Source organism: Amblyraja radiata, chromosome 5 (genome assembly GCF_010909765.2).
Source record: "Amblyraja radiata isolate CabotCenter1 chromosome 5, sAmbRad1.1.pri, whole genome shotgun sequence".
NCBI classification, from domain to species: Eukaryota; Metazoa; Chordata; class Chondrichthyes; order Rajiformes; family Rajidae; genus Amblyraja; species Amblyraja radiata.
In genome coordinates, this window is record NC_045960.1 from 92,754,303 (window position 1) to 92,777,001 (window position 22,699).

Sequence of the window (22,699 nt, forward strand, 5' to 3'; positions counted from 1 at the left end):
TAATAGAAAAAATCACATGTGGTTAAAAGTGCACATTGTCAGATTTTAATTAGTGCCATTTTTATACATTTTGGTTTCACCATGTAGAAATTACAGCAGTGTTTATACATAATACCCCCATTTCGGGGCTCCATATTATTCTGGACACATGGCTTTGTATTTGTAGTTGCTCAGGTGTGTTTAAATGCCTCAATGCAGGTATAAGAGAGCTCTCAGCACCTAGTCTTTCCTCCAGTCTTTCCATCACCTTTGGAAACTTGTATTGCTGTTTATCAACATGAGGACCAAAGTTGTGCCAATGAAAGTCAAAGAAGCCATTATGAGACTGAGAAACAAGAATAAAACTGTAAGAGACATCAGCCAAACCTTCGGCTTACCAAAATCAACTGTTTGGAACATCATTAAGAAGAAAGAGAGCACTGGTGAAGCTTACTAATCACAAAGGGACTGACAGGCCAAGGACGACCTCCACATCTGATGTTAGAATTCTCTCTGTAATAAAGAAATATCCCCAAACACCTGTCGGACAGATCAGAAACACCCTTCAGGAGTCTGGTGTGGATTTGTCAATGACCACTGTCCGCAGAAGACTTAATGAACAGAAATGATCAGCCATGATCATATTGAATGGCGGTGCAGGCTCGAAGGGCCGAATGGCCTACTCCTGCACCTATTTTCTATGTTTCTAAATACATAGGCTACACTGCAAGATGCAAACCATTGGTTAGCGCAAAAATAGGATGGCCAGGTTACAGTTTGCCAAGAAATACTTAAAAGGGCAACCACAGTTCTGGAAAAAGGTCTTGTGGACAGATGAGACAAAGATTGATGGCAAGAGCAAAGTATAAAGGAGAGAAGATCCAAAGCATACCACCTCATCTGTGAAACAAGGTGGTGAGGTGTTATGGCCTGGGCATGTATGGCTGCTGAAGTTACTGGCTCACTTATATTCATTGATGATGCAACTGCTGATGGTAGTAGCATAATGAATTCTGAAGGGTAAAGGCACATCCTATCTGCTCAAGTTCAAACAAATGCCTCAAAAGTCATTGGCTGACGATTCATTCTACAGCAAGACAATGATCCCAAACATACAGTTAAAGCAACAAAGGAGTTTTTCAAAGCTAGAAAATTGTCAATTCTTGAGTGGCCAAGTCAATCACCCGATCTGTACCCAATTGACCATGCCTTTTATATGCTGAAGAGAAAACTGAAGGGGACTAGCCCCCAAAACAAGCATAAGCTAAAGATGGCTGCAATACAGGCCTGGCAGAGCATCACCAGAGAAGACACCCAGCAACTGGTGATGTCCATGAATCGCAGGCTTTAAGCAGTCATTGCGTGCAAAGGATATGCAACAAAATACTAAACATGACTACTTTCATTTACATGACATTGCTGTGTCCCAAACATTATGGTGCCCTGAAATGGGGGGACTATGTATAAACACTGCTGTAATTTCTACATGGTGAAACCAAAATGTATAAAAATGGCCTTTATTAAACTCTGACAATGTGCACTTTAACCACATGTGATTTTTTTTCTATTATAAATCTCAAATTGTGGAGTACAGAGGCAAATAAATAAATGATGGATCTTTGTCCCAAACATTATGGAGGGCACTGTATCTAGGACAGTAGCTGAGGACTAGTTCAAAAATAAATGCTCAGATAAAGGCACTGCTCCCACAGTGTGTAATTCTTTTTTCTTGGGAATCAAAAGTGTAAGATGTAGACTGAGATGGGGGTAATTTAGGGTTGGGGAAATAATAAATGATGCAATTCATAAATACAGGACCAGTGTATAAACTGGGACTATGCAATTCAAAGTTAGATCAGAGAGTAGATTTGGCAATTCAGTTAGAAAATCTGACTAATTTGAAGTTAAAAAATCAGAGTGGTGATTGGGATTGTGTGATTCGAAATCGGTGTGAGATTCAGGATAGTGGATCTGTCTAGTTGGGGGGGGGGGGGGGGGGGGGGGGGGTGGGTTAGAAAAATCAGAGTTTCTATTGGAATAATGCAGTTTGAAGTTAGAAAACCAGTGTATAGATTGGGACAGCATAATGCCAAAGAGAGAATGTTCAGAGACAGGAAAAAAATGCTAGAATATGCAGCAATTCAGGACCTTACTTCAGACGGGTCGGTCTGAAGAAGGGTCCTGACGCAAAATGTCTGTCCATTGTATCCACAGAGGTTGTTTGGCCCGCTGGGTCTTTTTGCTGAAGATTCCAGCATCTGCAGTTTCTTGTCTCCATGAAAATGGATGCTGTTTGTCATCTCTGGATTGCATAGTTTAAGAGGCTGCAGGTTGATGGGAGTGACAGAGAATTAATCTACAATTATCTTGTTTTGCACTGAACAAAATCACCTTTATCTTGTCTCACATTCTCCAAATTATAGTTGCTGCTACTTATTTCAATGTTTTTATTTTCCTTTCCTCTCTTAGAGGAATGTATTCATAGCTGGTCTTGAATGGTGGAAGGAACGATATGTTCACAATAAAGCTGCGGGCAAACATTTTAAAAGGGAGGGCCTGCAATATTTTCAAAGTCTTAGGGTGACTCATTGAGTATAAATTTGTTCTTTGTATTACATTCACACACACACACAGACAGGTGAAAGAATATTTGTTTAACTCTTTATGAACATTGCTGGGCCTATTGTTTGCTATGTATGTAAACATAGGTTGAACAATTTTATTTAACTCTTTAATTGTTTTCTGAATTTTTGAGGAAAACAATCAGTTATTAATTTGAGAAATGACTTCAGAACTTAGTTGGGAAATGTTTAGCTGGATGTGGGTTTTGCAAACTAATGTAATCCTTTGCAGGCAGTACCATTTTAGCCATTGTTTCGCTCTCCCCTGCATATATCTCTATATTTTGTTTATTTACAACAAGGTTCAATTGCATTGAAAGATTCCATTATTCCACGGCTACCAAGACAACATTTCTCCTCGTATGGTCACCTTCCAATGGCCTATAGCTTGAACCTAGTGCATCAGGAGTCATCCTTGCCACTCCCAACTGGATCCATATCTTATTCTTTCCCTTCAGAAGCAGGTGTAGTAATGGACTTCTGAATTCAGATCCTGGAAAACCATTTCATTCAGAAATGTTTTCTGTCAACAGCAGACTGCAAAGTATGCAATGTCGATGTAAAAAAAATCACCTCTGATACTGTAAACCTACCAGACCTTTGAAGACATTGTTTTAAATTGCCAGTATGTTTCAGCATGAAGTAGATAGACTCCGAAATGGGAATTAGAAATGCTCAGAAATAGAATATCAGCAAAGTTTTATGTATTTTTAGGTTTACAGTATTAAGTTCAAATCAGTGCTTGAATACACCTTTGTGCCACTGATTTGTTTGCAGTTCTGCTACAACAGATACTAACCAAAACAATGCTGTCATAGAGTAGAGATAAACTATTACATTTGAAATTATTTTGGATATAATTTATTCACCAATTTACATAAAGTGATGTTTTGGCAGTATATGTGGTTTTTGCCTTTCACTATTGTCCTGCTATTGTAAATCTAGTACTCCTTTCAGCTGCAGACAGTTCATTTGTTAATATTTACAAAAACATCTGTGAAAACATTTACAAACCCTATCAATCTGGCAGGTAAGATCATTTTAAATGTGACATCATCAGAAGCATGTGTGATAGTGATGGTTGAAATCATGTGCTACCAAAACAAATCTTTCTTTGCTCTTATGTGCCTCATGCTTTCCCAGCTTGACGGAGTTTGGTTTATTGTTGCTTGAGCTTAATAGTGTCTCTTAAAGAATTAAAATTTATAATCTTGAGATAATCTTCAGCGTGATTGTAAATAAAAAGTAGTCAGTTCATAAACTTTACTGAAGCTGGATTTAACATGGATTCTTATTGCTAGGTCCTCACAGGTTTTCAGCTGCTCCATCTGATGCTTTGTTGATGAAGATGCGGTCAATGGCTAGCGATGAACTCTCTATTCTAATGCAAAGGAGAATGAGCCATGAAAACGCAATGAGAGCAACTGAGACAGAGTTTGTACAGAGACTACAGAGACTCACCATTTTATCTGTTAACAGGTTGATCTACCAAGGTAGGTGACTGAGTTACCATTTACTCCACTTACATAGCTTATTCTTATTTGAGTACACAGATGCCAAATTTCTTACCAAAGTAGCCAGACTTTATTGTAAAGTTATCCCATCATGCAGGGCTTCTCAATCAAGCCCACTATTGACTTTACTTTACTCAAATTCACTTTTCTGAAGGAAATCACAATGAGCTCATTTATTCTCTATTTATATCTGTATCGCAACCATATTAAAGGCGATTTGTTACCATTAACATGATTGCACGTGCAATTATAATAAATTGACCGTCCTACTTTAAATTAAACAGAAATGGTAGGATTTGAATTGGAAGTTAGTGTACATGAGATAATCAACTTATTTAAAAAATGAATTGTTGCAGTAAAAATTCAACGGAATACTGTTAAATGTGATTTCAAAGGGAAAAAAATTGGTAGATCAAGCAGGTCCAAATTAGCCCAATCATGATAGGAGTGACTGTGTAAAATATTTAGGATGCAATCTAAATATTTAGAAATGTGTTTGAAATGCCAGAAACATTCCTATTGACTTTTTTTACAGCTATGCATATTGGCTAGCTGTTTCTCTGCATTTCTGAAGCCATGTCCTGATTTAATCCTGTCATGTGATGGGATTTGTATCCAGAAAACCCTGTCCTGAGAAGTGTTGGGGAGTTTAGTTTAAAGATACAGCATGGAAAATGGGCCTTTCGGCGCACCGAGTCCACGCTGACTGACATTCACCTGTACACTTGTTCTATCCAACACCCTAGGGACGATATATAGAAGCTAATTAATCTAAAAATCTGCACATCTGGAATTTGGGAGTAAACCGGCGCACCCAGAGAAAACCTACGCCATCACAGGAGAAATGTACATAGTCAGGATTGAACCTGGGTCTCTGGCACTGTAAGGCAGCAACTCAACCGCTGCACCATAGTACCACCCTGCAAGGAAGATCTCTTTGTACATCAACTTGAATGAAGGGAGGACTTGGTGGGTAGGGGAGTGTTTAGCGTGGATATCTAAATTCTAGGCTGTCATTTATTACTTTCCATCAGCTATGAAAATAACTATTTCAATAAAAGAATGCAGGTCCTTCGGGAAAAACTACAAAGGTTAATTCTTAAATGTGAGTTTACAGACTGGTACCCTGCTGTTATCTGAATTACTCAATTGACAATGAATGTCACAACAATACATTGTCAGTTGGTGCACCTGCAGGTTTGGAGCAATTGTGGTTAAATGGTAAAAGGGGTAAAATTGGGGTGAAATGATTTAAAGTTTCTAACTGATAGCCTTCTAGACTGGATTTATTTTCACAACCTGCACTTGGTGACCAAATGTCCCATTTTTCTATTCAGTTAAAAGTAGAAACAATTTTTAAAAAGCAATACTTAAATATGTATTGTTTTCAGAGAAGAGACAAGTAATTTCAAAACTAACATCAAGAGCAGTATGCTCCCTTGTAGAATGTTTTAATTTTTAATTATGAATTAAATAGGAAAATCAAAGTCTCTGAGGACACAGTGAATCTCCTAAAAACTGCCTGTGGGTTTTGTTTGGTAACTCCAGGCATCTTTTGTGTGCTTGAATTGTCAGCCAAATATTGTTGCCAAAATAAGTTAAATGCTTCAATAGCCAAGGCAGTGTAAACGTACAATTACACTGTGCTATTCATTGCTTACTTAAAACTATATATTTTTAAATCTGGCTATATGTGTTGAAATGTGTCATTCTCTTACTTATTTAGAGCTTGACTCTGACTTTCTGGATTTATTGAGCACATCTGAATATTCACATCAGAGTGTGGTCCCTGAGGGAGAAGGCTTTGAGGAAGGTGCATCAGAACTACCCAACAACAACGTAAAGATATTCCAGAAAGAAATGCTAAAATTGATGATTGAAGGAATTAAAATATCCTTGGTGAGTGATTTGATTCTTAATGTTCAAATGGTAATTTAGTTCAGAAATTCTTGTTGCAATGTGGATAGAATTTTGGATCCCACATTGGCATGCTGCATATCTGGTGAGTTGTTACTCATTGGATTGGAACAGATGTAAAAACCGATTGGAACAGATTGTAAAATGCAAAGCCGATTGGAACAGATGTAAAAACATTTTGAAAGACTTACTATGTTCCAATATGAGCCCTCCCTCATGTAAGGTTGAGGGTGAGTTGCAAAGTGCATGCGGGTTCACTCGTCAGTAAGTTAATGCTCTAACACAGGACTTGATGATAACACTAGGATTGAAGTATCAGTCCTCTCAAAGACACTTGTGTGAATGGCTGAACTAGTGGATCCCTGTCAGCCAGCAAGGTCTGGCCCACACAAAGAGCCACCTGGGGTACTAATTACACCCGTTTCGGGATCCTTAAAGTCTACTTCCTTAACCAAAATTTTGGTGATTTGTACTAATGAACGTTTTTGCAGCTCTGTCTCAATTTTTTTTTTACTAATGTTTTATTGAAGTGCATTGCGATGTTTTACTGTCCTGAAAATGCGACATCGGCAGACGTGTTTGGCCGGTGTGTGGAAATCTGCAGACTTTGCCTTCTGCGAGCAAACTGCCTGTAAAACATATTTCATTTGTAGAGCATACTGCATGGTATTATTTAGGTATAATTCTTTGGGTATTATTCAATTTGATTTAAGCTTCTTGGAAAATTGTCGCCATCTTGCTCACTGTAATTTATTGATATGAATCGTTTTAGGAAGCGGGTAGAAACAGCCCTCCACGACAGCAGTGGAAGCGCATGCTCTGGTCCTGCAGAGAGACATTCCGGTCCCAGTTGGGTCGATTGCTTGTTCACATTCTGTGTCCCGCCCGCTCGCTAGAGGAAAGGAAAATGGCTTTGGAAATAGCTTATGAACCAAACCATCAGGAGATTCTGAGAGAATGTCTTGGTCAAGCTTTGGAGGTAAGGCAGATTCCGTGTACGTTTGCCAGATAAATGCAAAATGTTGTGCTGAAGCATGGCAGCTGAGCCATGTAATGTTATACCATAACTTATTCTATTATTTGATGTAAAATAATGAGATTTTGTTCGATAGCAAATATTTTGGAAGGTGAATACTCATATTTTTAACACAACTCCACTACAGTACATTGATATTTGTAAATTGTCTAAATTATATTACCTACTGAAATATGAATGTCTTAAAACAAAAACGAATTGTGAGCAAATGAAACAGATTTTAAAGGTGTGGATCTTTTGGTTCTGATTAACTATAGCATGGACCCAAGCTGGCATTGTATTTGTATGAACTGATGCATGACCATATGGAAGCCTTGTCCAAGAAACAGCAATCTGCAGCAAGCAACTTTTACACCTCTTTAAAGCTCTGTGGACACAAGTGTATTCCTCTTGGTGCTCCACCCAAAGCAGATCTCATTAAAGCCATTGAAGAGGTATGATATGAATAGTCAGACGGATATGATGCATGATTATCTTTGTAATATGGAACTAATTTTGAACTAGATAGCAATAGCGATTTTAACATTAATGGTGCAGGCTCTATTATTTCTAGCAATGAGTTACATGGGTCCCCCGTCTCCTTACATGTACAAATGTAATAATGCAATAATATACTTTTTGTTCTACTGACAAAATAAAATTGCATCTGTAATGGAATGGATCAGGCACAGCGTTTAATATTTTGCATTGATAATACGGTAATATTCAAATAAAAAGTTAGAAATAATGAAGGTATCCTCTATTACATAATTTTGGGAGAGAGTGCCCCTCTGGTGTTATGTTCTATTCACATCTTGCCTTGAGCACCTATGAATAACAGTTTGATTCATATTTTCATTACAGATTCTACAAAGTCAAGATACCCCAGATTTCTGTCAGGTGGCATTATCTCTATTAAAATTATACTTCAGAGTTTTCCCAGGTGCTTAGTATGTTTCTCCAATAAGAAAGTAATTTACCTGGGTCTGAAAGGTCAAAGATGACAGATGGTAATCCTCAGGAAGCTTCAGCGTTAAAAAACATCCCAAGATTCTTTACCGAGGCATTATTAAATATATTTTGATGTTTGGCCACGTTTTGAGATAACTAAGCTTGGTTAATAATTTATTTTTTAAAGAGCATATTGAATACAGGAAGCAATGCAGGGTAGTTTAAGAGGTAAAGTGGGGCCTTGGCAACTGTAAGCATGACTGTCCAGCAAGTTAATTTTCCAATTTGATTTTCCCATTGTTGATTTTTACAACAGCATTTATTTTGCTGATAATTATCCCACCATATTGTCTGTCTGTAGTGATTCTGTCTCCTGATTTTGTGAACTGAGAACCAGTGCCCCATTATTAATATTAAAACTACATTACTCTCTCCTTTTCCTTCTGAGAGAGGCAAATGGAGATGAGTGAAGTTTTCCAGTTTTGTAGATAGCTGGAAAAGATCTTTGCTTTCAGAGCCCAGTCCTGCCCAAGTCCTGGTACACCATTGTGCCTGCTACTGAGATTTACCTATCTGCATTTGTAGCACAGATAGGCAAGTCTTGATTCTGCACACTTAGGACAGGGCAAGCTGTTGACCACTGTCTCCATTTTTTTGATTGCGTGAGCTGAATAATAAAAACCAGCTTTTGAACATTAATAATATATACTATTGACTTTCAGGAGCAGACCAAATATGTGAATGAGGAGATTGCAAATAAAATTGCCTGGGAAAAGAAAATGGCGACTTCTCAGCAGAGGTAAAGTTGCAATTGGCAGCGTATACATTAACGCACTGAACTATAGGATGCAAGCTCTGCCCCATCTTGGTATTTCCTTTCTGGAAAGAACCAGAAAGGAAGAGAAAAGACTCAATAGGAACTCAACTCAATTTTCTATGTTTCTATTAGAGCTCTAGGGGCTAGTGGAATCAAGGGATATGGGGAGAAGGCAGGCACGGGTTATTGATTGGGGACGATCAGCCATGATCACAAAGAATGGCGGTGCTGTCTCGAAGGGCCGAATGGCTTCCTCCTGCACCTATTTTCTATGAAAGTCTTGAGGGTTTATGTGGTGAATTTACCCTCAATAGTTAAAGCGCAGAAGCTTTGATACTTGGGGTGTAAACCAACTCTTTGTTTTGTTGGTTATAGTTATGTCTTATCTACTGACAGTAGTTTCAACTAATACAATTGTTAAAACATTTATTAATGCTGCAATGTTTTTTTTTTTTTTAAAGGGCAACATTCCATTTGCAAATTGTTGATGGTGACTTTGACTTATAAAGCCCTTATCAAGTAGAAGAATGCTTTAGGGGTCTGTAAAGGGAGTGAGGTTTGAGGGGGAACTACAAAAGGAATAAAATGTTTGAAACAAAGAGATTAAGAGTGGGATCTCCATAGTGACAGAATCGGAGCCAGAGTAATCATGACGAATGTGTGGAGCTAAGCAAATAACTATCATTCAAGGATGGGGGAAATGATGTGAGATAACTTCTTGAGCTCGAAGTTGAGATAAAACTTTGGGAGGATTTAAATATTTTATTCTGGTGTGAATGGAGTAACTGAACAATCTTGATGCGTCATGGAATCTTTGCCATGCATGTCAAAGCTGAATAAATGTTTACATGGAAGGCGAAGGAGGAGGGATTCATATTTGCCTGACCTACAGTATTTCCAATATTTACGGTTTTTATTTCAGATTTCCAGAATCAGCTGTTTTCTTTTGCTTTTCAAGACCAGGTGTATAATGAATAGATGGGATGAATGCACAGTATGTGGAATCAAGAACCAGAGGACATAGTTTCAAGCTGAGTGGAGAAAGATTTAATAGGAACCAGTGGGGCTACCTTTGCACAGAGGGTGGTGGGTATATGGAATGAGCTGACAGAGGAGATAGTCGAGGCAGGTACTATAACAACATTTAAAAGGCATTTGGACAGGTACATGGATGGGAAATGTTTAGAGGGATATGGGACAAATTGGGGCAAGTAGAACCAGTGCGGGTAGGGGATCTTGGTTGCATGGGCAAGTGGGTTCAGGGCCTGTTTCCATGCTGTATGACGCTATGATCACTGTCAACTAATATCCACTAAAAAATGCAAGAATATGCTTATCAGATGAAAATGGGATGTATTCTATTATCAAGTAGTTTATTAAAAAATGTTCAAGATCATAAATGAGAATTTAGAGTCTTGAAAGCAGGATTGAAAGGCTCTCAGAGAAAATGCAACTGTTCTAAAGACTTAAGTAAAAGGAGGGAAATAAAGATTGTTATGCGCCATATGAAAAGTATTTTTCCTATAATTTTCAAGATTTTTCTTTTCTTTAGCCTCCTACAACGGCTGGATTTAAAGTCCAAAGATATTTCCAAAATAGCGGCTGAAATCACTCAGAACATCTCTCTGCAGCAAGGCATGGAGAGGAAGAAAGTGATTCAGCATATCAGGAGAATGTATAAGGTAGATTTAAGTGCTGGCAGACACTGGCGAGAACTTGGTCAACAGCTAACACATGAAAGGTAAATATCAGAAATAAAATTAGAAGTTACTTATTTAGAAAGAGAAATGTTTTCCCAAGGCAATTGCTAGTATCTTGCAAGTACATCATTTGGCAATGACCAAAGTTTGAATGGGGAACTTATTAAGTTTCAAAGTAATATATAATGTTTAGCCCGTGACATGTTGTTCTCATTCACAAAGTGTAAAACAAAATCTTAATACATGTAAGATCTTTAATAATTCTATCTTTAATAAAATACTCGTAATGTACTGATAATAGATATTAGGATATCTGCTTCCAAGATATTTAACGTTCCCTTCTCACTAATGCAACTTAAAGGAAGGAAGTCAAGAGTACATTGGATAATTCAAATGAGACATCGGCATTGGTCTTATTTACTTTGTTAAAATACTGGTTTCAAAGATATTTGGTCCTGGGACTAAAGTGGCATTAGTGTCTTTATTATTGCTTTGCTTTTGTTATTATGACATGTCTTTAATTAAATATTAATTCATTGTGATGCCCAACTTGCTAACCATGTGCTCTACTATAAATACTGAAGCAAAGCAATTAAACATCCATTATTTTTTTTAAATTTACAATCACTTTCACAAGGTCTGTAGTAATCCTGGCAATCACAGTACATTTTGATTTTCCTTCATAATTTCATTTCTCTTTTTTTCTAGCTGTTACTGTATGTTTTGTTACCTTTTGCGATTCTTTGTATTCTCCTAATTGCCAGCATCTGTGTTTTTGTCTTTTTCTGTGCTGTTTCTTTTAGTTTTAGATTATCTCTCACCTCTTTAGTCATCTTATGCTTTTTTTTGGTAAGTAGAGTTCTTGTCCCTTTGGGGTATAAATTGGAGGGTATATCATGTTAAAAGCATGTTTGATTTGTTGTTTTGCCCATTAACAAGTCTACAGTGTTAACAATGAAGGGGGTCACTATTTCATTGCTTTGATCTCTGCTTTGCTTAATTATAGAATCATAGTGCTTGCTGCACGTTTTTCCCTTTATTTGCTACATTAAACTTGAAACATTTTATAATTATTAAATAACTTTTGGTGCACTTTTGCATAGATTTCTCAACACCAAATTTAAATGTTCTTCCTTCATAAAAGGATCTGTGATGTTGGTGCAGGTACCTAATTTGAACCTGCTCATTAGTCCTCACTAATGCTTGGCAAATTTGTGAATTTATATATATTCTGCCACTTCTATATGGCTACAAGGGTCTCCTATACACAACATCTGTTATAATCTTAAGTCCTTTGTATAGAACACCATAGAATAACACAACTGGACGACATGGATAAGTAATGTTTTGCGTCGGGATCCTCATTCAGACATTGTAATGGAGAGAAAACAGTTTAAAAAAAAAGGTGGGGGTGGGACAAAGTCTGGCAAGTGATAGGTGGATACAGATGAGGGCTGTTTTGATTGGCAGATGGGTGGATATGAAAGGGAGACAAATGGTGACAAAGGAGGACTAAAGAAGACAAAAGAGTGTCAGATGAGCAGAGAAGAATGAAATATAAAACCAAGGAAGGGACATAAGTGGAAGGGAGGGAGGTGGTATGGTTGGAGAATTAGGTGCACACAAGGTTGGAGAGTGGGGTAGCCACGAAGGGGGGGGGGGGGGAAGAAGAGAAGAAGAACAAAATGGTGGGATGTTGTTCCCTAAAATTGGAGAATTCAATGTTCATACCATCAGATTGTAAGCTTCCCAAGCAGAATATGATGTGCTGTTCCTCCATTCCTTCAGTTTGCATGTGGCCTCATTCTGGCAATGGAGGAGGCCCAGGACTGAAAGGTTGATAGGGGAATGAGAGGGGGAATTAAAATGGTTAACAACCAGTTGAATCAGCAGGCCTAGGTGGGCCATGTCTTCTTAATTATGTTTTTCCAAAGTCTTTCATTTAGACATGTTATGTTTCATTTAGGTATAATTTAATTTGTATTTGTTTGTCTAGTCTATGTGCCTGTGATGCTGTCTCTAAAGAGGATGTGGGTAGTTTACCAGAAATCTGCCTGGTTTAGGGAATATTAGCTACGAGGAGCAGTTGGACAGTTACTCTAGAACTCCGCAGCTGATACAAGTATAACACAATTAAGAGAGGCATATATAAGGTAGACAGAACCTTTTCCCATGGTGGAAATGCCAAAGACAGGTTTTTTTTTTTACTCAGATGGGTGCCTCAAATGCACTGCCTGGTATAGTATGGAGGCAGATACAATAGTGGCGTTGAAGAGGCTTTTAGGTAGGCACATGGATATGGATCATATGCAGGCAGATGCGATTAGTTTAACTTGGCGTCATGTTCAGCGCAGACAATGTGGGCCTAAGGGCCTGTTCCTGGTCTGAATTCTATGTTTTGACCAACATTTATTAATTGCACCTCTACCTTGCTATACTTGTTCATATGACGATAAACTCAACTTGAATTCCTCTAATGAAATACTCATGCATTTCTTATTTCCCTCTCCTGCTTTAATTAGTGTACCTGCTTTAATTATGTGTATATCTTAGGATTCATACATGTTCTGGAAAGTTCTGAAGCATTCTGCTGCCATAAATAACTTGCATTACTTGTTCCAACCACAGAGTATTTTCATTTGTAGATGAACACTGGCTTTGATCATTGTGAGCCTGACTGATCAGGTGGCAGGCATTCATAAAATTGGGGCCATGGTGGTTATGTTCTGAGGCAATCAACGCGATAGTTACTTGTAGGTAGGTTTAGGCGGACTGAGCGTAGGTATTCAGCGAAACGATCGCCGAGCCTGCGCTTGGTCTCACCGAAACACAGGAGTCCACACCTGGAACAGCGGGTACAATGGATGAGGTTGGAGGAGGTGTAAATGAATCATTGCCTCACCTGATAAGACTGTCAGGGTCCTTGAACAGAGTCTCGGGGGGAGATATAGGGACAGATGTTGCATCTCCTGCGGTTGCAGGGGAAAATACCTGGGGAGGGACGAGTTGACCAATGAGTTGGGGAGGAAATGGTCTCTGCGGAAAGGGGTGGAGAAGGGAAGATGTGGCTAGTAGTGGGATCCTGTTGGATGTGGCGACAATGTCGGAGGATTATTTGCTGAGAGCGACGGCTGATGGGTTGGAAGATAAGGACAAGAGGACTCTGTCCTTGTTACGAATGGGGGGAGGGGGGGCAAGAGCAAAGCTGCAGGATATCGAGGAGACCCTAGTGAGGGCCTCATCTATAATGGAAGAGGGGAACCCCCGTTCCCTAAAGAATGAACTTAATAGATACATATGTCAATCGATATTGACATATGTACCAATAAGTAACTAGTTATTTAAGTATAACGTTTTCATTAATGTTACTTCTAGGGCAGTATGGTATGATCCAGTGTCTTACCCAACTTCATGGCAACTGGATCCAACTGAAGGTCCAAACAGAGAAAGGCGACGTTTACAGAGATGTTATTTGACCATACCCAACAAATATTTGCTCAGAAATCGACAAAAACCTGAAGGTAAAAAGATGGGATAAGAATTAAATGTTTTCTATAATTTCATTCTGATTTTATTATCCTAATACTTTCTCTTTTTTTGCAGAACCACTGAAACCACCTCTGTCATTCTTGTTCGAGGATAAATCCCGTTCATCTTTTTCATCAACTGTGAAGGATAAAGCAACAAGTGAACCCATCAGGTAGTCATCACCTTCGATGGCCTTAAATGATTCTTTAAAGTAATTATTGATGTCTGCATAAGGTGCAGCGTGATGGCTTCATTAGTAGGAATGGCAATAGACAAATCATAGCACTGCAATATGGTACTCAATCTATTGTACACATGTCAGCTGCTTGATTCCAATTTTCAAGGTTAATTCCAATTTCTTGCTTCTTGCACCGGTAAATTTATACCTGCAAATTTTTCCTATAATCCAAATACTTAGTGATTCAGATTAAAATAATTTTCGCGTTTAGGTTTATTATTGTCACGCGTACCAAGATGTAATGAAAAGCTTTATTTTGCATGCTATCCAAAATGATCAGATATACCTTACATAAATACAATCAAACTCGAGTACGATAGGGCAAAGGGGAAGATACTGAGCGCAGAATGTAGTACTCAGCATTGTAGTGCATCAATTACATAGACAAAGTCCAATGTCTTCAAAGGGGTAGGGTGAATCGGACAGCACCCTAGCTTATGGAAGGACCGTTCAGAAGCCTGATAACAGAAGCTGTTAGCTGTCTGATGGTGCACACTTAATAGTATTATAACTATGATAATTGATGATCATATGAGACTAATGTTTTGTTTTCTAATTAGATTCATACGCAAATGTATCAATGTCGCCCCTTCTCGAGAAACAGTTGGTGAACTCCTTCTAGGTTAGTGCCATTTGTAAATTCTCTGCAAGGTTTTGCCCTAGCATTGAGAGTTCAGATGCCATGAACATTTGTTTGTTTTCCAGGAGAATCAGGAATGTATTTTGTTGAGGATAACGCTGCTGATGCCTTTGAGCATCCTGTAAGTAACATTTTTTTTGAATGTTTTTATTGGATTTGCTTTACTTTGGGAGTTGAGAATTTTCTTGTGAAGTTCAGTCATTGTTAAAAGGTTCATATGTATCAACATCAAATTTAATGTAACATTTTTCTCCGGGAAGTTGCTGAATTTCAAATGTGATATTTCTGTTGCAAATGAATACTTAAAGTGTAGCTTTGGAAGAGATTTTAACAATATGGTAGGAAAGGAATAATTCAGTTTTGTAAGTAGGAAGTTGTCTTCAAATGTCAGCTTGGCTCAATAACTATATGAACGTCTAAATTATGAGAACCAAATATGTTGCCTTGAACCCTGCTAACTAAAGCTAATGCTCCTGACAATTCAGGAAGACATAAAATTTCCCATGATCTCATGCAAAGCAAAATGGGGGTATTTTCCCATCATCTTGCCTAACTAATATTTTAGAATACCCCGAGCTGTTTAATTGCAAATGTTGATGCTTATATTTACAAAACATAACTACTTCTTCTACCCATGTAACTATTGCTTTGAAGAGTTCTGCAGTGGAAATGGAACCAGCTTCATTCTCCTGGACATATGAAGAAATCAAGGAGATCCATAAGCGCTGGTGGCAACTGCGAGACAATGCACTGGAAATCTTCCTAACCAACGGCAAAACTCTTCTTCTGGCATTTGACAATACAAAGGTAGCATTTTAGTTCCAGTCTTTTCTTGTAGAGAGAAGATATTTCATGGAAGACCATGATGGCATTTTTCATGATTCTGCTCCTGTTTTCTCTTCTATGTGACTGAAACTCCTTGCATGCATGTTACTCCATAAAATAAGGGGCCTATCAGCACCTTCCTCATTTCAACTTTTACATGTGTACTTGTAAGAAACAGTGACTGCTGGGGTAAGGTTGACTGTTGGACTGACTTTTACAGGAAATGCTCAATGAAACTCAGTGGCAAAAGGTCAGGTTGGTTTCTTCCTCGCTACAAGTGCTGAGGCAATTTATTACAAACATGACAAGTCAGAGATCAAGCCTGGCCCTTATGTTACCCATTTTTTACAAAAAGATAGAATTAGCTTTGATTCACTTATCAAGATCATGTGATAGACAACTATTCTGTAATATCCAGTTCAACAAAATCAACAAACTGTCATGGTAGTGTTTTTCTTACATGGTCTTGCAGGTCAAAATGTTGTATTGTCACTATTTTAATAGCGTTAAAGGAAATTGATTTTACAGGGTTATGAACTAATTAAAACAAAAATTAGAAAAGGCTTGGATATCTTTCCTTGTCTCCTGTCTGATGAAAGATAGCAGATCACCCAATTTAATCAAAGTAATTTCATACCATTATATCCCTGCTGGAAATAGCATTCTACCTCATCCCATGGCCGAAAATCACAAAAGGAAAATAGGAGACTGGATTCCCTCTACAGCTGAGGGATTAAAGTTCATCGCAGTCCTGCGAGATTTTGGGCGTATTTAGAATTCTCTACCATCCTTAATATTGAACTCACTGGTGACCTTCAGTTCAAAAATTTCCAGTTGACAATCTGTGCTTTCTTAATGCTATACTTCTAGCTCATATATAGATAGATAGATCCTTTATTGTCATTCAGACCTTTTGGTCTGAACGAAATTATGTTGCCTGCAGTCATACACAGAATCAATAATAACAAAACATACAATAAACACAAATTAAACATCCACCACAGTGAGTTCACCAAGCACATCCTCACTGTGATGGAGGCAAAGTCTTAGTCTCCGTCTCTTCCCTCCTTGTTCTCCCTCTGCGCTGAGGCGATCGATCCAGGCCGAAGATGCCGCACTCCAGTCCAGCGGACCTCCGTGGTGATGTCGCCACCGCCGAAAGCCGGAATTCCGTCTCCGCTCCGAGACGGCCCGCCACAGCATCAGCTCCGGGCCGCCGCCCCAGCTCCAGGTCCCGCAGTCTCCGTTCCGGGCCGCTGCCCCAGCTCCGGGTCCCGCAGTCTCCGTTCCGGGCCGCCGCCCCAGCTCCGGGTCCCGCAGTCTCCGTTCCGGGCCGCTGCCCCAGCTCCGGGTCCCGCAGTCTCCGCTCCGGGCCGCTGCCCCAGCTCCGGGTCCCGCAGTCTCCGTTCCGGGCCGCTGCCCCAGCTCCGGGCCGCTGCCCCAGCTCCGGGTCCCGCAGTCTCCGTTCCGGGCCGCCGCCCCAGCTCCGGGCCGCTGCTCCAGCTCCGGGCCGCCGCCCCAGCTCCGGGTCCCGCAGTCGCTGTTCCAGGTCCCGCAGTCTCCGCTCCGGGCAGCCGCCCCAGCTCCAGGCCGCTGCCCCAGCTCCGGGTCCCGCAGTCTCAGCTCCGAGCCCCTCTGCATCAGCTCCAGGCCGCCGCCGAAAGCCAGAACGCCACACCAGCAAGTCGGGCTACCGCTGTCTTAGCCCCGAAGACGGCCAGCCTCTCGTTGGTAAGTCCTGGCTGGCTCTGCCTCCGGAGCCTCGGGGTCGGTCGCAGGCTGGAGGCCGCCAGCTCCGCCATTAGGCCTCAGCGCAGACGGAGGCAGAGAAGGGGGATACGACACGAAAAAGTCGCATTCCCCCGAAGGAAGAGACAGAGAACATGTTTCACCCCCTCTAACACAACCCAACAAACTAAAACTTAACCAAAACAAGACAAAAAAAACAACAGAAAAAAGTAAAGACAGACGGACTGCAGGCGAGCCGCAGCTGTTAACAGCGCCGCCACTTCCGGAAGTGACACCTATTCTCAAAATATGTCAGAACTATGGCCATTTATGGCACAATAAGTGGCAGACCGTTAAATCCATTGTGTTTGTGCTAGCGTTGAACATGCTTTCTCTGGTAATCTATATTCATTCTCAATTTTTGTGCAAAGGAACCCAATTTTACTGGGAGTTTTGTCAAATCTTGTCTTCCAAATGATTGCTGAAAAAAATGGTACTTCCTATGATCTTTGAAAGAGTTGTTAATAGATTGGACATATTGTAATGTCAATTGACTTGCAAATACTGTCGATAATTGGTGTATATAGTTCCTACAGTTGTATTTGATTGTTCATGAACTTAGATCTGTTTTTTATTTTCATTTAGGTTCGGGATGATGTTCATCACAACATCCTGTCTTCCAGTCTCCCAAATTTATTAGAATATGGAAACATTACGGCTCTGACTCAGCTGTGGTGCTCAGGACAGATAACCAATTTTGAGTACCTGACACATTTGAACAAGCACGCTGGCCGCTCCTTCAATGATCTTATGCAATATCCTGTTTTTCCCTTCATGCTGAGTGATTATTCCAGTGAAACAGTCGACCTGACTGAACCTGCCATTTACAGGTAACTTTATGTCCAGCTTGTTTTTTTAATTTTTAAATCACGTTCCTTTTGTTAAATGTGAACATCTGCTGCAGGTGTCTTTTTTGCCAGTCCTGGATGTAACTAACATTGGATAACTTGCCTAATATCATGGGATTGAAGAGTTTCTCTCTATATGGGGAATTATCTGATGCATATTTTAAAATGTAACTTCTATGGAGCTCTTTCTGATGAATGAACATTGTTACAATCATTTCAGAAACCTTCTAAAGCCTATTGCTGTGCAGTCCAAAGACAAGGAAGATCGATATGTGGACAACTATAAGGTTGGAGGTTAACATAAATAGCCTTTGTTATAGTTAAAATTAATATTTTGGGTGTTTTATACCATATATAAATTTATGCTTGTCAAAGAGGGCTAAATTGGTGCTGAAAAATGTTAGCTCATTTTAGATTCCATTTGTCATTGTACCCATAGATTGGTTACACCACTATTAGAGGAGAGTCTCTCTCCTATTTGTAGACTACACCATGAGCATTGTTCAACAGTAGGATATTTTTCCCATTTTCTAATCTGAGATCTCCCCCCCCCCCCCCCCCCCCCCCCCGCACCTCCCCCTCCTCATAACCTTCTCTGACTCGCAATCCTTTCATCAATAGATATCTTGGATTGCTAAGGTAGAGTGGCAGTCAGTCGGACTTTGGGCATTTTCCTGAACTCTAGTGCTGTCTGTGTGGAATCTACACATTTTCTCCATGGCCATGAGTTTACTCCCATATCACGAAGATTTGCTGATAGGTTAAATGACTACTGTAAATTAGATTAATGGCAAAAAAGTAAAGGGAGAGGATAGGCAGGCAATTAAGGAGAGGAGTAATGGGATTGTTTCTTCGAAAGCCGGCATGACTCGAGTGGGCCAAATGTGGCCTCCTGTGTTGTTGGAAGTATAAGACATCACTGTAGGCCTGTTTTAGACAATAGGTGCAGGAGTAGGCCATTTGGCCCTTCGAGCCAGCACCGCCATTCAATGTGATCATGACTGATCATCCCCAATCAGTACCCCATTCCTGCCTTCTCCCCATATCCCCTGACTGCTATTTTAAGAGCCCTATCTAGCTCTCTCTTGAAAGCATCCAGAGAACCTGCCTCCACCGTCCTCTGAGGCAGAGAATTCCACAGACTCATCACTCTCTGTGAGAAAAAGTGTTTCCTCGTCTCCGTTCTAAATATGACTGAAGACTGCAAGATTGAGAAGTCAATATATATTAGTATACTGCACCGTGTGGTTTCCACATCTTCTCAGTGTCATATATGTGAATGGCTACTGGAATAGAAGAAAATATATCTTAAATTATATTGTCAATTAATTTGATATAAAATAACCCAGGTACGTTGTAAACATTGAAAGGCTAATACTTTTTACAGATCTTGGACTAGAAATTGGAGTGCCTCCATATACGAGCATGCCAACCATGCATTGCATTAGCTGTACTTTCTTAAAGCTGGCTATGGATTACTGCTAATTATTCTGTCACTCTTTTTAACAAAGTATTAATAAGCTGTTGGTCACAATTACAATGAGATGCAACTTTTGAGGGAGGATAGGAAAAAGGGAATTGTCCAGCGGTCTGAGTGAAGTGGGTGAAGTATCTTGTAAAAGGGTGATCACAGACTTTAAACAACCAACAAGTTTAGTGAACATCCCCCCTTCTGGCTCCACATTCAGCAGTATTTAAAAGGGTTTTTTTGTTGTCAACTTCCTTTGGTTTGCTGGTTGGATTTTGTTTTCATCTCGGGGAAACTTTTGGCAGTTCATAACATACTCCATTAATTCCATAAGTGATTTTAGAGGAAAGGTCTCAAATGAGCTTTATTGTCCTTGATTGGCATGGATGGTGGAGTAAACCCCAGTTTCGGGTGGCACTCGGACCAGTTTGTCATACATTAGGCTAGCATTTCTTATCACACTTTTCAATTTCTGGTCTATAGAAGTTTTGCAACTGTGTATCCACCAGCTGCCTCAATAATGATGGTGGTGTCAGGTCGTAGCAGTTAAACAAATATGATTGTTCTTTCTTGTCAGTACCTGGAGGAGGAATTTCGCAAAGGGGCTCAAGAAGATGATCCTATGCCACCAGTCCAGCCATATCACTACGGGTCTCATTATTCGAACAGTGGAACAGTTTTGCACTTTTTAGTCAGAATGCCACCATTCACCAAGATGTTTCTGGCTTATCAGGGTAAGATCCATTGGATTAATCTTTTGTTTCAACGTTCAAAATTAGTAAATGAAAAGAAAATGCAAAGTGTTTGCTGGATGTTATTACGTTTTATCAGCATGGTCCCATAAAATCATGAGACAGTTCATTACTTTAACGGGGGTACAGGAACATGATGTTTATAGACTATTCTTTCCAGGTAGCTGATTAAATTACTGTTATGAAATTGAATATACCTGGAAGGGTGGTGGAAACAATCTCAATATTTACAGAAAGGGAAGTATTTACAGTACTCTGGAGAAAGAGCATGAGAGCAGGACTAATTGGGTAGTGTTTTTTCAGGGATGCCATAGGCAAGTTGGGCTGAATAATATCTCGTGCTGTATGATTCAAATGCAGGAATATTTGTTGCCAAGCCCGAAGGGAACATTTTTTTTAATGGCCCATTGTTGAAATATGCCTCTCATGTGACATTGACTGTGAATTGTATTCCCTATGCCTAGATCAAAGCTTTGATATCCCAGATCGAACATTTCACTCTATGAATACTACCTGGCGCCTGTCCTCGTATGAATCAATGACTGATGTGAAGGAGCTCATTCCAGAATTCTTTTACCTTCCAGAGTTTTTGGTCAATAGAGAAGGTGTGTAGTGCACTATAAATTAGTATTTCATCGTCTATTTACTACTTATACCATGTGTGAAAGGATGTGCATTTTTTTTTTTAAGCAAATTATTCTTTTATTCAAATAGTTTTTGAGGAAATGTTTTTTTTTCAATTATTGATGTTAAAATTATTTAGCCTAGATGAATGTCAAAAAGAAAATATCACATGTTCATTTGTCTACAAGCCAAAATTACATTGGCAACTTTCAGAAACATAATTTGCCTACCAAAAAAAAAGTGCATTGATGGTTAAAATATTTTGGGGAAATCTGGCAATGCACTTTCTAAATCTGATCTAGCATGAATTTTATCATTGTTTTTTTCTGTAGTGGGAGAAAAAAACATAATTCAAACAACTAGAATCTGAAAAAGACTGATTATGCAATTACGCGTCTGGTGACCTACTGTCTTTTGGTTTAATGATCCATGTGTGCTGCTTGTTTTGAAACGCAGTCTATCTCCCCCTCATCTGCCACCCCCTGCCTGAGCTGGTCAGCTAACCTGTCAGTTCTCAAATTCTCAGCTTTGTTTTCAAATCTTTCCATGGCCTTGCTCCTCCCTACCTCTGCTGACTCTTCTAGAAGCCCCCCACACTTCCCAGACTACAGTTTTTGTCCATGCCTAGCCTGCAACATTACATTACCGATGGCTGTAGGAGAGAGAGAATTAGTTAGTATTAGTGAATCTGGGTTGTAAGTAATAAAAAAGGTCAATGCATGTAAATATTTCAACAGTGTTCAACAAAATTGGATGATTTTAAATTTACCCACTCCTAGGGTGGCATTGTGGCACAGCGGTAGAGTTACTGTGTTGCAGTACCAGGGACCCAGCTTTGATCCTGAATATGGGTGCTATCTGTACTGAGTTTGAATGGTCTTCCCATGACTGCGTTGGTGTTCTCTGGGTGCTCCAGTTTCATCCCACATTTCAAAGACGTGCAGGGGGTTTCTAGGTTAATTGGCCTCTGTAAAATTGCCGCTAGTGTGTAGTGTATGGGTGATCATTGGTCGGCGCAGACTTGATGGGCCGAAGGGCCTGTTTCCACAATGTATCTCTAAACTAAGCTACTCTTGGTGAAGTATGATGACTCATTTGTCATTTATCAGCTCCCAACAACCTGTGCCTTCCTTCCTCTGTTGCATTTAATCCACAGTCTGTTGGCATCACTCCTAATGTTGGCGCCATTAATTAAACTAATCTTGGCTCATGTTTCAAACCCAAAGTACGAGCAAGTCTTGCCTCCTTGAGAGCCAATTACGCTAGCAACATATCCATATTGCTTCTGCCATCCAACTATGTTCATTCTGTTCAATAATGCTCAAATTCTACTGCATTGGCCTGCCATTTTAAAGTAACCATTCCAAATGTTAGTGTCATCTTACAGTTAATGTATATATTGGCAATGGTGCGTTCATTTTTTCCAGACAATTAGGATGTTGTTCTGTTTGCTGCTTCCCTATTATCCCAACTA

The 22,699-nt window shown here is 39.6% G+C and overlaps 1 protein-coding gene across 1 annotated transcript in view; it reads left to right on the forward strand.

Moving 5' to 3' along the window:
* lyst (lysosomal trafficking regulator) overlaps positions 1-22,699 on the forward strand; it is a 212,164-nt gene that overhangs the window by 159,637 nt on the left and 29,828 nt on the right. The window contains exons 29-44 of the mRNA XM_033021759.1: positions 2,903-3,064; positions 3,902-4,093; positions 5,841-6,013; positions 6,804-7,010; positions 7,325-7,501; positions 8,720-8,796; positions 10,367-10,555; positions 13,890-14,035; positions 14,118-14,214; positions 14,841-14,902; positions 14,986-15,041; positions 15,575-15,727; positions 18,119-18,363; positions 18,602-18,668; positions 20,427-20,583; positions 21,066-21,206. Coding sequence (XP_032877650.1) covers positions 2,903-3,064; positions 3,902-4,093; positions 5,841-6,013; positions 6,804-7,010; positions 7,325-7,501; positions 8,720-8,796; positions 10,367-10,555; positions 13,890-14,035; positions 14,118-14,214; positions 14,841-14,902; positions 14,986-15,041; positions 15,575-15,727; positions 18,119-18,363; positions 18,602-18,668; positions 20,427-20,583; positions 21,066-21,206 — 2,301 coding nt within the window. The remainder of the gene's footprint in view (positions 1-2,902; positions 3,065-3,901; positions 4,094-5,840; positions 6,014-6,803; positions 7,011-7,324; positions 7,502-8,719; positions 8,797-10,366; positions 10,556-13,889; positions 14,036-14,117; positions 14,215-14,840; positions 14,903-14,985; positions 15,042-15,574; positions 15,728-18,118; positions 18,364-18,601; positions 18,669-20,426; positions 20,584-21,065; positions 21,207-22,699) is intronic.